This window comes from Vicugna pacos, chromosome 1, assembly GCF_048564905.1.
Source record: "Vicugna pacos chromosome 1, VicPac4, whole genome shotgun sequence".
In the NCBI taxonomy this organism is placed as follows: Eukaryota; Metazoa; Chordata; class Mammalia; order Artiodactyla; family Camelidae; genus Vicugna; species Vicugna pacos.
In genome coordinates, this window is record NC_132987.1 from 52196394 (window position 1) to 52215562 (window position 19169).

Below are 19169 nucleotides of genomic sequence, written 5' to 3' on the forward strand. Positions count from 1 at the left end.
TGATAGATGAATGGATAAAAATGTGGTTTATATATACAACAGAATATTATTCAGCCATAAAAAGGATAAAATCTTGCCATTTGTGACAACATGGGTGGACATAGAGGGTTTTATGGTAAGTAAAATAAATCAGACAGATACAAAAATACTGTATAATATCACTTATATGTGGAATCTAAAAAATAAATAAATGAACAAACATAACAAAACAGAAACAGAGTTATACATACAGAGAAAAAAACAGGTGACTGCCAGAGGAGAAGTGGGTAGGGGTAGGAAAGATAGGTGAAGGATATTAAGAGGTACAAATTTCCAGTTACAAAATAAATTAGTCATAGGGATGAGATGTGCAGCATGGGAAATATAGTCAATACTTTGCAATAACTTTGTATGGTGACAGATGGTTATTAGGATTATCATGGTGATAATTTTGTAATGTATAGAAATATCAAACCACTATGTTGTGCACCTGGAACTAACATAGTGTTGTAGGTCAATTACCCTTCAATTAAAAAAACCAAAAAAACAAAGAGAAAATCTGGAAAGCAGCAAGAGAAAAGCAATTTGTCACATACAACAAATCCTTAAAATAAGATACATATTTGATTTCTTGTTAGAAACCATGGAGGCCACAAAATAATCAGATGATATATTCAAAATGCTTGAAGAAAAAGACTCTCAACTGAGAATTCTACATCACGGCCAACTGATTTTCATTAGGGTACTGTCTTAGCCAGTTTAGGCTGCTATAATAAAGCATCACAGACTAGGTAGCTTATAAACAACAGAAACTTATTTCTCGTAGTTCTGGAGTTTAGAAGTCTGAGATGAGGGTGCCAGCAAGGTAGAGTTCTGGTAAGAGCCCTCCTCTGGGCTGCAGGCTGTTGACTTCTCATTGTGTCCTCACATACCAGAGAGCAGAGAGAGGAAGCAAGCTGTGTGGCACTTACAAGGGCACTAATCCCATTAATGAGGGCTCCACCCTCATGATCTTATCTACTCCTCACTACCTCCCAAAGGTTTCACTTCCTAATTCCATTACATTGGAGGGGTGCATAGTTTCAAAATACCAATTTTGGAAGAAAACAAACATTGTTAAGTCACTTGAGTTCATAACGAGTGCCAAGACCATTCAGTAGGGGAAAGAATAGTCTTTACAACAAATGTTTCAAGGACAACAGGATAGCCACGTGTTACAGAGTGAATTTACCTCTAATCCATACCATGTACAAAAATTAACTCAGAATGTATCAAAGGCCTAATGTAAAGGTTAAAACTAAATTCTTAGAAGAAAGCACAGATGTAAATTTTTGAGCTTGGATTAGGCAATGGTTTCTTAGATATGATGCCAAAACACAAACAACAAAGAAAAAATAAATAAAATCACAAATATTAAAAACTTTTATGCTTCAAAAGATATATCATCAAGAAAGTGAAAAAAGACAACCCACAGAATGGGAAAAATATTTGCAAGTCATACAGCTGATAAGAGTCTAGTATCTAGAATGTATAAATAATTTTTATAACTCAACCAGAAAAAGAAAAATAACCTAATTAAAAATGGGCAAGGAGTTAGACATTTCTTCAAAGAAAATATACAAATGGCCAATAAACACATGAAAAGATGCTCAAAATCAATAGCATTTTGGAAATGCAAATCAAAACCACAATGAGCTACCACTTCACAAACACTAAGATAGCTATAATAATGACTTAAAAAAAAGGATAATAATAAGCGTCAGTGAGGAAGAGAAGAAAATGGAACTATTATGCACTGCTGATGCAAACAAGAAATGGTGCTACGGCTTTGGAAATTCCTCAGAAAGTTAATATAGAATATAAAGCTACCATATGGCTCAGTAATCCATCTGTCTGTCTGTCTGTCTATCTATCTGTCTATCTATCTATCTATCTATCTACTGTTTATGCCAGAGAATTGGAAACACAGGTTCACAGAAAAACTTGTACACCAGTTTCCACAGCAGCATTATTCACAATATCTCCAAAGTGGAAACAACCCAACTGTGTATCAGCTGAAGAATGGACAAACAAGTGTGGTATATCCATACAATGCACTATTATTCAGCCATGGAAAGGAATGAACTACTGATACATGCTACAACACAGATGAACACTGAAAAAAAATCATGCTGAGTGAAAGAAAACTAGACATAAAGTCTCACATTTTATATGATTCCCTTTATACAAAATGTCCAAAATAAGAAAATCCATAGAGACAGAAAGCAGTTTGGCAGGGGCTGGAGTCGGGGGAGAAGATGGGGAATGATTGCTGATGGGCACAGGGTTTTTGTGGGGGTGAGTAATGAGTAAGTTCTGGAATTAGACAGTGGTGATGGTTGCACATCCTTGTGAACTAGACTAAAACCCAAAGAACTGTACACTTTAAGAGTGAATTTTATGGTATATTAATTGTGCCTCAAGCTTAAAAAAGTAGTGCAGCTTCTAAAAGTTACATCAGTCATTTAAATCTCTATTAACAGCCTATTTTCTTGGGTGGCTTTGGGATTTTAAGATTGAGAAAGTTGATCTTAGCAATTAGGTATGTGGAGGGGGAAACAACTAAAAGGGACACACATACACACAACCACAAAAAACCCTACACAATCTAAAGCAAGCACAGGTGCTTCCAGGTACTACGAACATGTGCCCACAGTTATTTTCCAGGCAAATCATTTTCTTTAACAATATTCCCACTACAAAGCTGGAATCAGTATAACTCTCCAGACTAAAGTTAGCAGGGGTAACCCTACCTTTAATATTGTTTTGTTGTTCCATCAATAATTTACTTATTTCTGAAAACCAGCAATCTCTGATTTCTTTTGAAGCTGCCTGCAATTACAGATAAGAGAATACTGTGAGTATCAGATCACCTGGAATATTAATTGGACAGGACTTTCATTCTCTGAGCGCCCTTTGGAATGAGCCAGGAAACACTTATCAAGTCATGGAACATGACAGGGAAAGAGTAGAAGACACCTATGGGGGAAGGCATGAATTTTACCTGCAAGATGTATTTCTCAAGTCCATTTTGGTGGGCGATTTCAAATTTTCTGTTGCTCCTCCTTCCAAGTTGGCGAATTGAAAGTGTCATCAACTATTGTAAAGAAAGAAGAAAAATTTTTATATCATCCTCTTTTTTTTTTAAGTGAAAGCAAGTTTATTTAGAGAGATACATACTCCACAGACAGAGTGGGGTCCGTCTCACTCAGCAGGGAAAGGGGCTTAGGAGATACATATCCCATAGGCAGAATGTGGGCCATCTCAAAAGGCAAGCGGGAAAGAAGCCAAGAGGTGTGGGGTGTTAATTTAAAGTAAAAGTAGATACACACTCCACAGACAGAGTGTGAGCCGTCTCAGAAGGCGAGAGAGAGAGAAAGAGAGAGAGAGAGAGAAAGAGCGCGACAATACGATCCTCTTTTGATTTTAAAGTCCTCCACATCAGCCACTCTAACCCTTTCTACCCTTGGTAGCCCTCTTCTTCCATCTTCCTTCCAAGTGTAGCGCTATCCTCTGTTAATGGCCTTAAGGACCATAAAGTGCAATCTGGTACACTGTTATCTGTCTTCTCTTGTTCAAAGGACAACACAGACTGTATCTTTCCACATACAGAGCTGCAGCCTTCAACCTTTAAGCAAAAGATCACCACTCCTTTAATATCTGAGTATTTCACAAATCTCTACATAATAGTAACTGAATTAGTATCCATTAAGAAACAGAAATAAGCAAAATTACTATGAATGAATTAACACTTTTAATCAGAAGAGCACAAATGTGTGTGTGTGTGTGTGTGTGTGTGTGTGTGTGATAGATAGCTATGAAATATTTCCTATAAAGGCCCGCGATACTGCTTGGTGTGGACATGGGTTCCTAGACCCCCAGGGTCAGGATGCTGTCTACACTTGTATGCAAAGGGTGTATGCTTGAGAAGGGCAAGTCAAAGAGGAAATTCAGCCCATGCTGTAATCACCAAGTCCTTCCCCCTTCTGCCTGGAGGAAAGAGGGTGCTTTTTAATTACTTTGTCCAGACAGGCTGCCCCAGGGACCCTTTTCTCTACCCAGCACAAAGACACCTGTGTGCCAGCTCTGGCCCTGGCTGGCGACTGATTATAAGCCCCGACTCTGGAGTCAGACAGTCCTGAGCGTGGATTCTCACTCTGTTGTGTGACATTTGGCAAGTTAACATCACCTCTCTAAGCTTCAGTTCCCTATCTGTATAATAAGAACATTTGTCTCCATAGGGTTGTGCTGACTCCTGGGTGCAGAAGGACCCCTTTACCTTGATAGACTTCTTAAAGCTGTAGTGAGGAGATAGACCCTGGTCATTGGGCTCCATTCGTATCTTACAGAACACTATGCCCCTTTCAAACAAATAGATTTGCCTCTGGCTGGGCTTAAATCGAATTAAGTCTTTCATCTTGTAACGATCCTTTTGAATGGTCCAGACGTTGAAAGAGCCATGCATCAACAGCTTCCCCAATTTTCCAATATCATCCTTTGGGAAATGCAGACACAGACACAAAGAGGCTGTTAAATTACTTGACAGGAAAAGCACGCTTAGGGGTCTGTTTTTAAATGACAAAGCACGCTTCTTTGAAGTTTACAGTCTTAAAAATGCCACTCAGGCTACTCTGTCACAAATCAAAACTAGTTTTGTGAGTTTCACTGAGCCTGGCAACATTCAGTTATATAAGGAAATAGTCTAGCTGTAGAAGGTAATAAACATAAAAGCATGTTAGAAATACTTGAACTAAAGATATTGGTACTCTGATATTTTTGTCCTGTAATTAATTTTAGCTAGCAGAACTCTATTTCCTCTTCTTTGTTTTTGATACAAGACACTACGTTAAAAGGGCAGGAAATTAATATAATTATGTTCGGGGGAGACAGAATCTTTGCTGCATTATGGATCGTTGGTAATCCATGTCTTCTGTCCGTATCCTAACATCTGCTTCAGGTATGTGAGAACCTGGGAACATGAGATTTGTTCTGAAAGGAGAAAGCTTAGGATGACATCATCTTCGTAACATTGTAATGGAAACGGTCATTACATTCAACTCTGTGTTTTTCACAGTGAGCGAACAGTGCAAAGATAATTTTAGAAGACTTTTTTTTTTTTTGCCTAGTCTTTTTGGCTCTAGGGCACACGTATGATGCCTCTCCCTCTTCCATCAAGCCTGCCTTTCTCATATGTCTGGTTGAAAGTCCAAATGAGGTGGCCCTGCCCTCTCTGAGCTCTAAAAGTTGTCTAGTGAGATGAGCTAGGGATGTGATTTTATTTGGTATTTTTCAAAAATTATATTACTTAAAGTAAATAATCAAGAATTTATTTCCCTGAATCAAAACTCCAAAAGGAAAAACTATTTTAACAGGACCAGAACAGAGAAATTTCCCTGAGTTACATCTAGCTGAGATAAATCCCTACAATTTCTGATAGTTAATATTTAGACATGTACATTATGTAATTAGGCATTTTTATAATTTATTATTTCTATCAAACTGTGAATATCTTTTTTCTAAAGCAGTTGACCATATTTCTGAAATTCTAAAACAAAAACTTCAAGAGCAACAAACTGTAGTCATTTCTATGGTGCTTGTGGCATACTTTCAGTGCTATTTTTCTCTTTTCGCTTTATGAAATTTACATGTGTCACTGTGGTAGATGAAACCCCTATTGAGGAATAAAAAGACCCCCTCACAAGCCCTTCTCTCTAAAAGCACGACACTCCTGTTCTAGGTTGTACAGGATCAGCTGGGTCACACTCCAAGACAGGTGGGTGGTAGGTCTGTGAGAAGTTTTCCACTCTATCCATTTCCTTCCAGAAGTGACTCAGATGTAACCACCTCAGCCTCAGTGAGGTGAGAAAGCCCTGCTTTCTCCTTTAAACCCATTCAGTTTGTACTGTACAGACATATATTTGCAGTGAATACATTTTAGTCAAGGCAACTGGCAAGAGTAGGTGCTTAATATTTGCCCCGGAACAAGTGTTATCGGTAGTTTCTATTTAAAAGTGTACTTACATTTCACTTTGCTTCAAAAATTAGATACATCTTGTAAAAACATACACATTATAGGCAGTTAGAAAATAACTTAGGAATTAGGGTAAAGAAAAAGTAAAGATTAAAAATAAAGTAGGTTGAAGAGATTGTACATAAAATCCATACAATAAAGCCATGGAAACTTGCTGTAGACAAGCCTTTGACCTTCTAGCAGGCAGTACAGAGGGAAATATGGTGAGTTATATGACTCATCATGTCCAAAGACATACCTAAACCAGTTGTTCAGGAAAAACACGGCAATCCTGCAAGTAAGACGTGAGCAATTTCTCCCTTAGGTCCTCATAAAGGGTCACTGAGTCAAATACTGAGCCCACCCTCAACCACATCCCAGGACAGATGAATGGATTTTAGGTAAAGCTGTTTCTAACACATCTGGTAGCTGTGGAGGCATCACTTCATAGCATAGCCATTAAAAGCAACTCTAAAAGAGGCCAGAAGGATAGGGAGCGGGGAACAAGTTCAGGTGTACCCTTTCCGATGGCCTGCAGAGGATTGGTTAATGTTGGTTAAGGTGTCTGCCCAGGCCATGGGCTGCAGAGGAAACAGACTTGTCCACAGCCCTGCTAAAGAGACACCCTTAGGCAGCAATGTTCTTGTCCTTTGCAATCTCTGCACTGCTTTCTTTTTTTTAAACATTTTTTATTGATTTATAATCATTTTACAGTGTTGTGTCAAATTCCAGTGTAGAGTACAATTTTTCAGTTATACGTGAACATATATATATTCGTTGTCACTTTTTTTCTCTGTGAGCTAACATAAGATCTTGTATATATTTCCCTGTGCTATATATACAGTATAATCTTGTTTATCTATTCTACAATTTTGAAATCCCAGTCTATCTCCTCCACCCCCACCCCCTTGGCAACCACAAGTTTGTATTCTATGTCTGTGAGTCTATTTCTGTTTTGTATTTATGCTTTGTTTGTTTGTTTTTTTTTAGATTCCACATATGAGCGATCTCATATGATATTTTTCTTTCTCTTTCTGGCTTACTTCACTTAGAATGACATTCTCTAGGAGCATCCATGTTGCTGCAAATGGCGTTATGTTGTCGGGTTTTATGGCTGAGTAGTATTCCATTGTATAAATATACCACCTCTTCTTTATTTAGTCATCTGTTGATGGACATTTAGGCTGTTTCCATGTCTTGGCTATTGTAAATAGTGCTGCTATGAACATTGGGGTGCAGGTGTCATCCTGGAGTAGGTTTCCTTCTGAATATATGCCCAGGAGCAGGATTCCTGGGTCATATGGTAAGTCTATTCCTAGTCTTTTGAGGAATCTCCATACTGTTTTCCATAGTGGCTGCACCAAACTGCATTCCCACCAGCAGTGAAGGAGGGTTCTCCTTTCTCCACAATCTCTCCAGCATTTGTCATTTGTGGATTTTTGAATGATGGCCATTCTGACTGGTGTGAGGTGATACCTCATTGTAGTTTTGATTTGCATTTCTCTGATTAGTGATATTGAGCATTTTTTCATGTCCCTATTGATCATTTGTATGTCTTTCTTGGAGAATTGCTTGTTTAGGTCTTCTGCCCATTTTTGGATTAGGTTGTTTATTTTTTTCTTATTAAGTTGTATGAGCTGTTTATATATTCTGGAGATCAAGCCTTTGTCAGCTTCATTTGCAAAAATTTTTTCCCATTCCGTAGGTTGTCTTTTTGTTTTACTTATGGTTTCCTTTGCTGTGCAGAAGCTTGTAAGTTTCATTAGGTCCCATTTGTTTATTCTTGCTTTTATTTCTATTGCTTGAGTAGACTGTTCTAGGGGAACATTTTTGAGATGTATGTCAGATAATGTTTTGCCTATATTTTCCTCTAGGAGGTTTATTGTATCTTGTCTTATGTTCAAGTCTTTGATCCATTTTGAGTTTATTTTTGTGTATGGTGTAAGGGAGTGTTCTAGCTTCAGTGTTTTACATGCTCCTGTCCAGTTTTCCCAACACCATTTGCTGAAGAGACTCTTTATTCCATTGTATATTCTTGCCTCCTTTGTCGAAGATTAGTTGACCAAAAGTTTGTGGGTTCATTTCTGGGCTCTCTATTCTGTTCCATTGTTCTATATATCTGTTTTTGTACCAATACCATGCTGTCTTGATGACTGTAGCTCTATAGTATTGTCTGAAGTCTGGAAAGTTATTCCTCTAGCCTCTTTCTTTCTCTTCAGTAATGCTTTGGCAATTCTAGGTCTTTTGTGGTTCCATGGAAATTTTATTATGATTTGTTCTAGTTCTGTGAAATATGTCCTGGGTAATTGGATGGGGATTGCATTAAATCCGTAGATTGCCTTGGGCAGTGTGACCATTTTAACAATATTGATTATTCCAATCCAAGAGCATGGGATAGCTTTCCATTTTTTAAAGTCTTCTTTAGTTTCCTTTATCAATGGTTTATAGTTTTCTGTGTATAATTCTTTTACCTCCTTGGTTAGATTTATTCCTAGGTATTTTATTACTTTGGGTGCTATTTTAAAGGGGATTGTTTCTTTACTTTCTTTTTCTGTTGATTCATCGTTAGTGTAAAGAAATGCAACTGATTTTTGAACATTAATCTTGTAACCTGCTACCTTGCTGAATTCTTCAATTAGTTCTAATAGTTTTTGTGTGGATCTTTAAGGGTTTTCTATATATAGTAACATGTCATCGGCATATAGTGACACTTTTACCTCTTCTTTTCCAATTTGGATCCCTTTTATTTCTCTCTCTTGTCTGATTGCTGTGGCTAGGACTTCCAAGACTATGTTGAATTGGAGTGGTGATAGTGGACATCCTTGTCTTGTCCCAGATTTTAGTGGGAACCTTTTCAGTTTTTCACCATTGAGTTCTATGCTGGCTGTAGGTTTGTCATATATAGCTTTTATTATGTTAAGATATGTTCCCACTTTGGTGAGAGTTTTTATCATAAATGGGTGTTGAATTTTATCAAATGCTTTTTTTGCATCTATTGAAATGATGATGTGGTTTTTGTCCTCTTGTTGATGTGATGTACCTTCACATTGATTGATTTGCGTATGTCGAACCACCCTTGTGTCCCTGGGATGAATCCCCCTTGGTCATGATGTATAATCTTTTTTATGCTTTGTTGGATTCTATTTGCTAATATTTTGGTGAGGATTTTGGTGTCTATGTTCATCAGTGATATTGGCCTATAATTCTCTTTTTTTGTAGTGTCTTTGCCTGGTTTTGGTATCAGGGTGATGGTGGCTTCACAGAATGAGTTTGGGAGCATTCCCTCTTTTTCAGTCTTCTGGAAGAGTTTGAGAAGGACTGGTATGAGTTCTTCTTTGTGTGTTTGGTAGAATTCCCCAGTGAAGCCATCGGTCCTGGACTTTTATTTGTAGAGAGGTTTTTTATTGCTATTTCGATTTCATTTCTAGTGATTGGTTTGTTCAAGTGATCAGTTTCTTCTTGATTCAGTCTTGGTGGACAGTATGTTTCCAGAAACTTGTCCATCTCCTCTAGGTTATCCAGTTTGATTCCATATAGTTTTTCATAATATTCTCATATGATATTCTGTATTTCTATTTTATTTGTTGTAATTTCTCCATTTTCCTTTCTTATTTTGCTAATTTGTGCTCTCTCTTTTTTCTTCTTTGTGAGTTTGGCCAGAGGTTTGTCAATTTTATTTACTTTTTCAAAAAACCAGCTTTTGGTTTGATTGATTTTTTTCTATGTTTTTTTTTTTAATTTCTATTTTATTTAATTCCTTCCTAATCTTTATAATTTCCTTCCTTCTGCTGCCTTTTGGGGTTTTTTGTTCTTCTTTTTCTAGTTCTCTCAGCTGGTGGGTTAAATTGTTTATTTGAGATTGTTCTTCTTTTTTGAGGAAGGCTTGTATCACTGTAAACTTCCCTCTTAGCACTGCCTTTGCTGTGTCCCATAAATTTTGTGTGGTTGTGCTTTCATTTTCATTTGTCTCAAGGTGTTTTTTAATTTCAGCTTTGATTTCCTCATTGACCCATTGGTTTTTTAATAGCATATAGTTTAATCTCCATGCTTTCCTTTTTTCTCCTTTGTTTCGCTGTTGTTGATTTCTAGTTTCATGGCACTGTGGTCAGTAAAGATGCTTGAGATAATTTCTATCTTCTTAAAATTGTTGAGGTTTCTTTTGTGCCCAGTACATGATCAATCCTGGAAAATGTTCCATGTGCACTTGAAAAGAATGTATATCCTATGTTTTGGGGGTGTAATGCTCTGAAAATATCCACCAAATCTAGTTTTTCTATTGTATTATTTAATATTTCTTTTGCCTTATTTATTTTCTGTCTGGAAGGTCTGTCTAGCAATGTTAGTGCAGTGTTAAAATCTCCAACTATGATTGTATTCCCATCAATATCCCCTTTTGTCTCTGTTAGTAATTATTTTATGTACTTAGGTGCTCCTATATTGGGTGCATATATATAATCTCTGCACTTCTCATGCCTCCCAAAGCCACAGCCACTTGAACCTTGGTGAGCAGTCGACCAAAGGATGTGAAGAGATGGGCCAGCCCCTGACCACAGAGGCCTGGTGTAAACAAGATGTGCTGGGAGTCCACTCTGATCCCTGTCTGAACTGAGGAGAACAGAGGAGGAAACAGAAAGCAGCAGGAGTTGTAGCTGTGAGATCCTTTATGACAGGGCAAGAGGTAGAATAAGGGATAAACAAGCAGAGCAATGAAGAGGGTGAGTCATCAGGAGCTATGAGGAAGAGGAAAAGACTCCGATGGGGGAAAGAAGCAGTCAATGGGCAGTGAGGGAAGAGAACACACCTGCACTAGTAGGCAGAGCACACAGGGGAGAACCCCAACCCCTCCCCAGGCCAAGGCCCCAGAGTTGCTGTGGATTCTGGAATTGTCTAGTTCCCACATCCATGAGCCTGGTCCTGCCACTGTTCTGATTCCTTCTGAGGCTATGTGGTTGCCTTTTCTAGTAAGCCTGTCATCACTGGAGGTCACTGAAGAAAACTGCTGGGTCTTCTGAGTTGAACAGATGGGCTGCATATCACCCAGGTCACCTTGCATAAACTTGCCCAGGACCAGGCTTGTGATGAGATCCAACAACTCAATACTCGAGGCCCATCCTGTGGTGGCTGAGGGCACATGGCCTGCACAGTACTGATGAAGGACAGGTGCATGTATGTTACCATGATCCAGGATACATGCCTGTGTGGAAGCCACTTCACCTCCAAAGGGAAGAGGGAGAGGGGATTGCTCTGACAAGGACAAAGGATGAACTTTGGCCATTTTGCAACCACATGTATTCTTTCTTTCCAATCAGATTGTAGTTGGTCCCAAGTCCAGAGACCACATGTACAACCTCTTGAAGATACTTGTGCCCTAGAAAGTATTTAATCACCTATTGGCATTTAGTGAGTGTGTGTGTTGGGGGGGGGTGGGTAGGGAGGAGGACATTAAGTTAAATACTGAGAACCGTGAGGAAGCTAATTCAGTGATGACCCTGAACTGGGTTGAAAAGCATTTTCAAAGAACTCATGTCTACCCAGGACCTCAGAATGTGACCTTATTTGGAAATAATCTCTTTGCAGATGTAATTAGGTTAAAATGAGATCCTATTGGATTGTATGGGTCCTAATTCAATGACTGGTGTCCTTATATGAAGAGAAAACAGAGACCTAGAGACAAACACATTGAGAAGACAGTCATGAAGACAGGCAGAAATTGGAGTGATGGAGCTATAAGCCATGAATGCCAAGCACTGCTGGCAACCTCTGGAAGCCAGGAGAGAAATAAGGAAGATTCTTTCCTAGAGCCTTCAGAGACAGCATGGGCCTGCCAACGTCTTAATTTTGGATTTCTTGCCTCCAGAACTGTGAAAGAATAAGTTTCTGTGGTTTTTAGCTACCCTGTTTGTAATGCTTTGTTATGGCAGGTCTAGGAAATGAATATATCCCCAACCAGTTTTTCCACTAGTGATGTAATAGTGTGGCCATCACTTTGGTGTGTTGATGAATCTGATGGGTGTGAGCTCAGAGATATAGCACTGCCCAAAACAAATAAGCAAAGGAAATGTCAGATGGTCTCTTCCACTTGGGAAATGATGGTGAAATAATCTAGTAAATGCTACCATTTTCATGTGTGGATGTTTTGTAGGTAAGCGCTCTGAGGTAAGAATTTCAAATGTAATGATATCAACCAAATGAAGAATCTGGCTGAGAGTGAATGCAGGGGAGCTGGCCTCTAGAAGGAGACCTCTTCTGGGTGCCCAGGTGTCCCTTCCTGGCAATGATAACTAAAGGGACAGGGCTGTATGCTTCTTGCACAAAGAGGCAGGAAACATCTGTATAAATGAATTAGCACAAAGCTTAGTCCAGAAATGAAAGGCAGAAGCTGTGGGACAGAGGGGCCCATGATTACAATGGCCAGAAGCAAAGGGGTTCCTTCCTTTCCCACCTGGTTAAGTACCCAAATCTGGGTCATTTAATGAGCATCTACCTGGTGCCAGGCATGGTGCTAGGTGCCTTAATTGTGATTTAATCCTTATTTACTCCTCACAGTCCCCTTGACATAGGTGGTGTAAGTGTGGAAGAAGCACAAGGCAATTCCAGTGAGTCATTAAGGCTATTTACTCAGCCTTATCTCTGCAGTCAAGGAAAGTGTGAAATAAAATAGAAAATAAAATATTTGACCTTAGCCCACAATAAACTTGCAATAAAAAGAATTTCTTTACTGAATAATATACATTTATTTCACTAAATAAAAATACTTCATTCAACCTTTACTATTCATTCTTGGAACTTGCTCCTGGCAAGTCAAGATTTAAAAGAATTCTAAATGCATCTGTTTTATGCATTGTATTGAACAGAGAGGAAACTTTTTTTTTAAGAGAGGGAAATTACATCTCAGTCTTCCACAAAACAAACTTTCTTAAAAAATTTTAAGTTTCCCGTGATTAAATTAAACCAAGAACTAACTGAATGTACACAACAGGGAGAAAATATAAATATCAGAAGGGCATTTTTCTAGTTGTTTTAATAATGACTTCATCCCATCAAGTTCAATTTATCTGCTTTACAAAACCAGGACAACACTGGATGTCAAGTAGAGAAGCTAAGAGGTTAAGTTCTGGATTCATCCCTACATACGACGTGTGATTGTAAACACCTTGTGATCCAGTTCTACAAAGCTGATACAAAGAATCTCAGAATCATGATATCTGAGTTGATAGTAGTTGAGTTGCTAGTAAACTTGAAACAGACCCAGATGAAGAATATGTTAAGAGGATGTCACCCTGGACAGGGAGTAGAGATCCAAAATGTAGTCCTCGCTAATGACTGAGTGATTTGGGGTAAGTTAACTCTTTTTTCCATGGAACAGTTCCTGAATCAAAAAGTTGAAAAGTCTAATGCCTGCTCTTCCATGATTCAATAGGATTAATTAGCTAATGTATTATGAGTAAAGCTAGTTAAAGTCTTAGTGAAAAAGAAACCATAAAGTATATGTCAAAGGTACAATTCTGAGGATACATAGGGAAAAAAAAGTTCTTTGCATATGGTGTAAAAAAAAAATCTCTAAAATTCTATGAACTTATTTGCATGAAAGCCAGCTTGGAATGAAATTAGATTGCTATTTACTCACATTTTGATCATTCTCTTCTCATGACTTCCTCCTCCAATGTTTCTTACACTCAGAACAATAGCTAGGAGTTTCCTGCCCTGTGTACAGTTTCCAGGACAATCTTTTGATTCAGGGAAATGGATATCTAGTAGGGGTGGCTGACATGTATTCAAAGATAAAAAGAAAAACAGATCTCCCAAATGATTAAACAAATTGCTCTCTTGACTTTCCTTAGACAAAGAGGGAAACAATTATCATCAAGAAAATAATCCTCTGTCCCACACACACTGTGGTTCATGAATACCTCTTAAATCATGCATCTGTAGTAAGTAGAGAGCATTCTGGAGTCCCAGGGGACAGTAACAGCATTGCTGCTCAGATCTCAGCAAACATTGTGGGGCTGTTTCTGAGACACTGGCCAGAGAAATACCAAGAGGGAGGGAAATAAAAAGATCACAGTTTTGTTCTGTTTTTTCTCCCCTAATTAATCTGCATGGTTTGATTTCTGACAAGGAAAGAAAAGGAAGGTCATTTCATCTACCCAGATGTCAATAAACAGTATGTTAAAACCAGGTGAAAAGGAAAAAAAGAGAAGAAAAGTATCCATGTGAAAGGTAATTCTCTGAATGCTTGATCCCTGTGTGGGAGACAGAATAATAGCCTCCCAAAGAAGTCCAGGTCTTAATTCCTAGAACCCGAGACTGTCAAATTATATAACAAATGAATTAAGATTGTTATTCAGCTGACTTCAAGATGGGGAGATTATCATGGATTAACTGGGAGAGTCCTTAAAAGTAGAAGAGAAGTAGAAGTGAATGTCTGAGCGATCCTACTGAGAAGAACTCAACCCACTGTAGCTGGCTTTGAAGATGGAGGAAGAGGCCTTGAGCCAAGGAATGTGGGCGGCCTTTGTAAACTGGAAAACGAGATTCTCTCCTAAAGCCTCCAAAAAGGAAGGCAGACACTTTGATTTTATCCTGGTGAGTCTGTGTTGTACTTCTGACTCCGGGAACTGTAAGATAGTAAGTTTGTACTATTTTAAGCCCCACCAAGTTTGGGGTAATTTATCATGACAACGATGGAAAATACACCTGAGTCAAAGTCCAGAGTACATCACAGTGAAAACCATCTGGATATCAGTTATGTCCCAGTCCCAGGAGGTCCTGCAGTGATTGAGGATGATTTGCCTGAAATGCCTGGGTCTGGTCTACTCAGAGTTAAGCCTAATGCCAGAATTGAGAAGGCTCAACCCTCCAGCACTCCCTCTTTTGGTATTTCTCCTTAAGCACTTGGATTAAAGGATGCACCTAATGTGTTTGTTGGGTCTCTTCTGGGATCTGTGATGTGAAATGGTACTAGGCTTCCACTTAGGGCCCATTTTTCAAAGCAATTTTCACGGAGAAAATATGAGTCAAGAAGGAAGCTCTTTTATTGATATATTGATAAAGTAGAATATCCTTGCTGTTTATTTTATGTCAATAGCTAATTGAATTAAAAAGAAGATTGTTGTCAAAGGGAATAAAAATAAACAAAAGCAAAAAAAAAAGATGAATTGGATCTGAGGATCTCATGTATGACTATAGTTGATAACATTATTGTATAATTGAAATTCGCCAAGAGATTAGAATTTAAATGTTTTGACCAATTAAAAAATAGTAAATATATGAGGAAATGTATATATTAACTTAACTCAGGGAGAATCCTTTCATAATATATATGTACATCAAATAATCATGTTGTACACTTTATGTATCTTACCATTTTATTTGTTAATTATACCTTAATAAAGCTGGACTTAAGAAAAAAGGAAGGAAGATTTTTTAATCTTCTCATGGTGCCACAAGTGAGAAAATAAACTATTCCGTCAGTACTTTCCCTGTCCCTGTATGTTCTGGCTCCTGAGTTCCTGCTTCTTGCGGAGTGTGGGTCACTTTCAATGTTTAGGACCCCAAGGAACACAACTCCAGATTCCTAAAAACACTGAGGTGCTGCTTGGAATCTCATAGCATGGGTTTGCTGATGGATTTAGGCTACTTTGCCCAGAGTCAAATTCCTTGCCTATGATCATTTCTGTAACATTTCTACAGCATCTCCTAGCTTTGTAAGACTGTGCCTGCCTTCTGTTGCAACATTCCAACACCTGCTATGAAACATACCGGACATCCGGTGACAGCTGCCAGGTCCACGGCCAATTCACAGGACTTGATCAAATCCTCCATCATGGCCAAAGCTTGTTGTAGTTCAGCTGAAAAGGCTGACTCCTTGGTCCTCTTTGGTCCATTCTGTGGAAACCAAATGCCTTGTTGGAAATCAAAAGGTAAACCATCTACCAAGGGAAGAAGGAAAACAGGACAGAGATAAGGAGCCATGGATTCAGCCAGCATGAAGTGACTGAGAAGGTGGCTACATCAACCTGTTTCCCTGCTCCCAGAGAATGGTGACTAAGGGTATTTGTTGGTTTAACTACATGATATATAGATATACAAGCAAAATCATTCACTGCACCTTCTACACATTGAACTAGTGAAGAAAGAAGTTCATGAAACCTTGGACATTACATTCCAGCTCTATAAGAAACATCCTTAAACTAACCATATTTCAATAAAAATATATTTTTTAAAAAAGGGAAAAGAAACACCATGAGCTTTTTTAAAGCATGAAAAACCCAGCCCTTTAAATAGGCTGCTCTCCCTTTTACTTGCCTGTCCCTGGGGCCTGTTGAAAAGTACAGTCTGAGTATTATATTCCTATATTTCATGTGGCAGTCTTATTCCCATGGGTAAAATTATACTTAAAACCATCCCCCAGAGGAGGATATTTGTAAGCTATAGAGGCAAAGAGTGGGCTGCCAACTGGAGGTTTACTCATGATTTACATGTAAACACCATCATGGTGGCACTGGCCTCATAGAATCTCCCCTAGCTCTGTGCTTTCTCCTTCCTCTTCTCCTCCAGGCCTCCCCATGTTCTGTCATCATTAAAGATGTCAAAGAGGTAACCCAATGTGGTCTGTACCTCTCAGACAGCATAAAGACCCAGCATTAAGTGGAAAAGCAGTGATGGCTAATTCAGGGGCCCAACGTTCCGATTATTACTACTGTGACACTTAGGACATGATAGGGATGGTTGTTTCAGCTCGAAAGTCTTTTGCTTTTAGGGTTTCTGTATTTTATTCCACTGCTATCTACATAGCATATTTATCTATTATCTGGTAAATGCAAACAAAAAGATTTTGGTTTTGTCCACTGTTTTTTAACCCATCAACTTCTACAACAAGGAACAGAGAGCCCTTTGCTGCCCTCCCCAGGATAGTCCCACGTCTTCTTGTCCTCTACAGCAAGGTGTAAGCAGAGGGTTGTGTATTTTCTTAATCTCTACTTAAACACTGAAGGTTAGCATCTTTGGGTCATGAGTGACCGGGCTGACGAACAGAGCAGAGAGTGCTGCTTCCACTAAACCATCTGCCATGGATTCTTACCTTCTCACTCATGGTAAATATGCTTCAGGTCCTGGTGAAAGACAATAGGCTCTCACCTGAGTTTATTGTAATGTCAATAAAGGATTAAAAGTTCTTACACCAGGCATCTTCCTCTTTACCAAACACTTGAAACCCTTCCTTTTAGAGACTCAACTGTTCCTGATCCTTCTCCTTCCCACTAACCTTCCTCCTACAAACCCAGCAGGTGGCTAGTTTTAAACTGTGTGATACAGGGCTCAGAAAAATTCTTAGAAACCTTATTAAACCCCGCAGGCTAGCTCCACTTGCTCCAGGCTATAAAGTTATTACCTGTGCCTTGAGCTTCTTATAATTTCAAGGCATCCCCACCACACATTCTGAGTCAGCATGCAAATGACTGCTTTTTGAGACACATACCTCAAGTTTTTCTTGTGAAAATCAGAATATTAAAATAGAAAATTAAAAACAGCCCACTTCCAGCCCAAATTTCTTCCCAACCTGGTGTGGCCAGCAATTCTTCCAAGGGAAGAAGCTGTCTTAGAATTCACACACACACACTTGGAGGGGAACAGGGCATAATGTATATAGATTAGATATACTAAGAAATACAAAGAAGTAAATATAAATCATTATAATCCTACCATGCAGAAAAACCACAGTAGAAATTTTTATATATTTACTTTCAGTCTTTTATGCATGCATTTTATAGCTTCACTTAATTTTGTATTCCTGTAAAACATTTTTATGTGGAAGGAAGAAAATATATTACCACTTCTACTACAAATCCCCACTGAAATTGCCTTTAAGTTTTTGTTTTTTTCTTGACTATGAATTATAGGATATATACTATTTTAGAAATTTCAGACAAAGATCATAAACAAAGAAAACAAGATTGCCATAAGTCCTCTCACCCATAGACAAATACCATTAGCAGTTAGTACATAAAACAGTATTTAATATCCAGTACCTTAACTGAACCTCCTTCTAGGTCACGTGGGTCCATCTCGAAATCCTCAGGAGACTCAAAATCCAGCAGATCCTGTATTAACCCAAAAGTTTTATTGAAAAATCAAAAAGTAGAATGTCAACTTAAGCTACTGTGCAAACAATCTCCAGCCAACACTAAACTAACTGAAGATGTATATAAATATGTCTTTCACAAGAGGGAAAGAACAAATGGTATATTCAGCACAGAGTTCTTTCCACAAACATAGAATCATATTGGACACACTATTGTGTAGTCTGCTTTTCTCAACAACATATCATCAACATTTTATCATGAAATTACATTTTTTAAAAGATAGTTTTAAATTGTGGCAGAGTGTGGCATCCTATAGATAAATCATGATTGATTAATCCCCCCTACTGTTAAACATTTAGGTTCAACAATTTTACTATTATTACAATAATTTTTATATATTTTTCTTAAGGATAAATTCCTAGAAATACGATTATTAATGTTAAGAGCTGTGATACATATTTCCAAGTTATTTAAGAAGGGCTGTGTCACCACCAGCCACATATGAAAGCTTGTTTCACTAACCTCTAGCCTACATGGAGTACTACCATTTAATAAAAAAGCTTTGTCAGTTGAATAAACAGAGCAATTCTGCCTTACTGCTATTTTAATTCGAATTTCTCAAATAACCAGTGACATAGAACTCTCAAAAAACGTTTGCTATTAGCATTTACCCTTTTGTAAACTGCCTATGTCCTTTGTTCATCTTTTTATTAATTTTGTTTTTATTTCAGCTTTATTGAGGTATAACTGACATAAAATTTTAGGTGTTTATAGTGTGTATTGTAGTGATTTGATACATATATACATTGTGAAAGGACTCCCCCTATCTAGTTAATTAACACAGCCACCACTTCAGACTTTTTTTTTTGATATGAACATTTAAGCACTACTCTCTTAGCAAATTTCAATTATATAATAGTCATCAATTATAATCATCATTTTTTTACATTAGATTCTTAGACCTTATTCATCTTATAGATGAAAGTTTACACCTTTTACCAACCTGTTCCTATTAATTCTTTTTAAAAACAGTGATCTATTTATGACATGAGTTGGAC

At 38.0% G+C, this 19169-nt stretch overlaps 1 protein-coding gene across 1 annotated transcript in view; it reads right to left on the bottom strand.

Moving 5' to 3' along the window:
- MCF2L2 (MCF.2 cell line derived transforming sequence-like 2) overlaps positions 1-19169 on the bottom strand; it is a 205053-nt gene that overhangs the window by 17561 nt on the left and 168323 nt on the right. Inside the window, exons 21-25 of the mRNA XM_072962053.1 lie at positions 18058-18129; positions 15791-15916; positions 4298-4513; positions 3023-3115; positions 2772-2850 (exon numbers count right to left, since the gene is read on the bottom strand). Coding sequence (XP_072818154.1) covers positions 2772-2850; positions 3023-3115; positions 4298-4513; positions 15791-15916; positions 18058-18129 — 586 coding nt within the window. The remainder of the gene's footprint in view (positions 1-2771; positions 2851-3022; positions 3116-4297; positions 4514-15790; positions 15917-18057; positions 18130-19169) is intronic.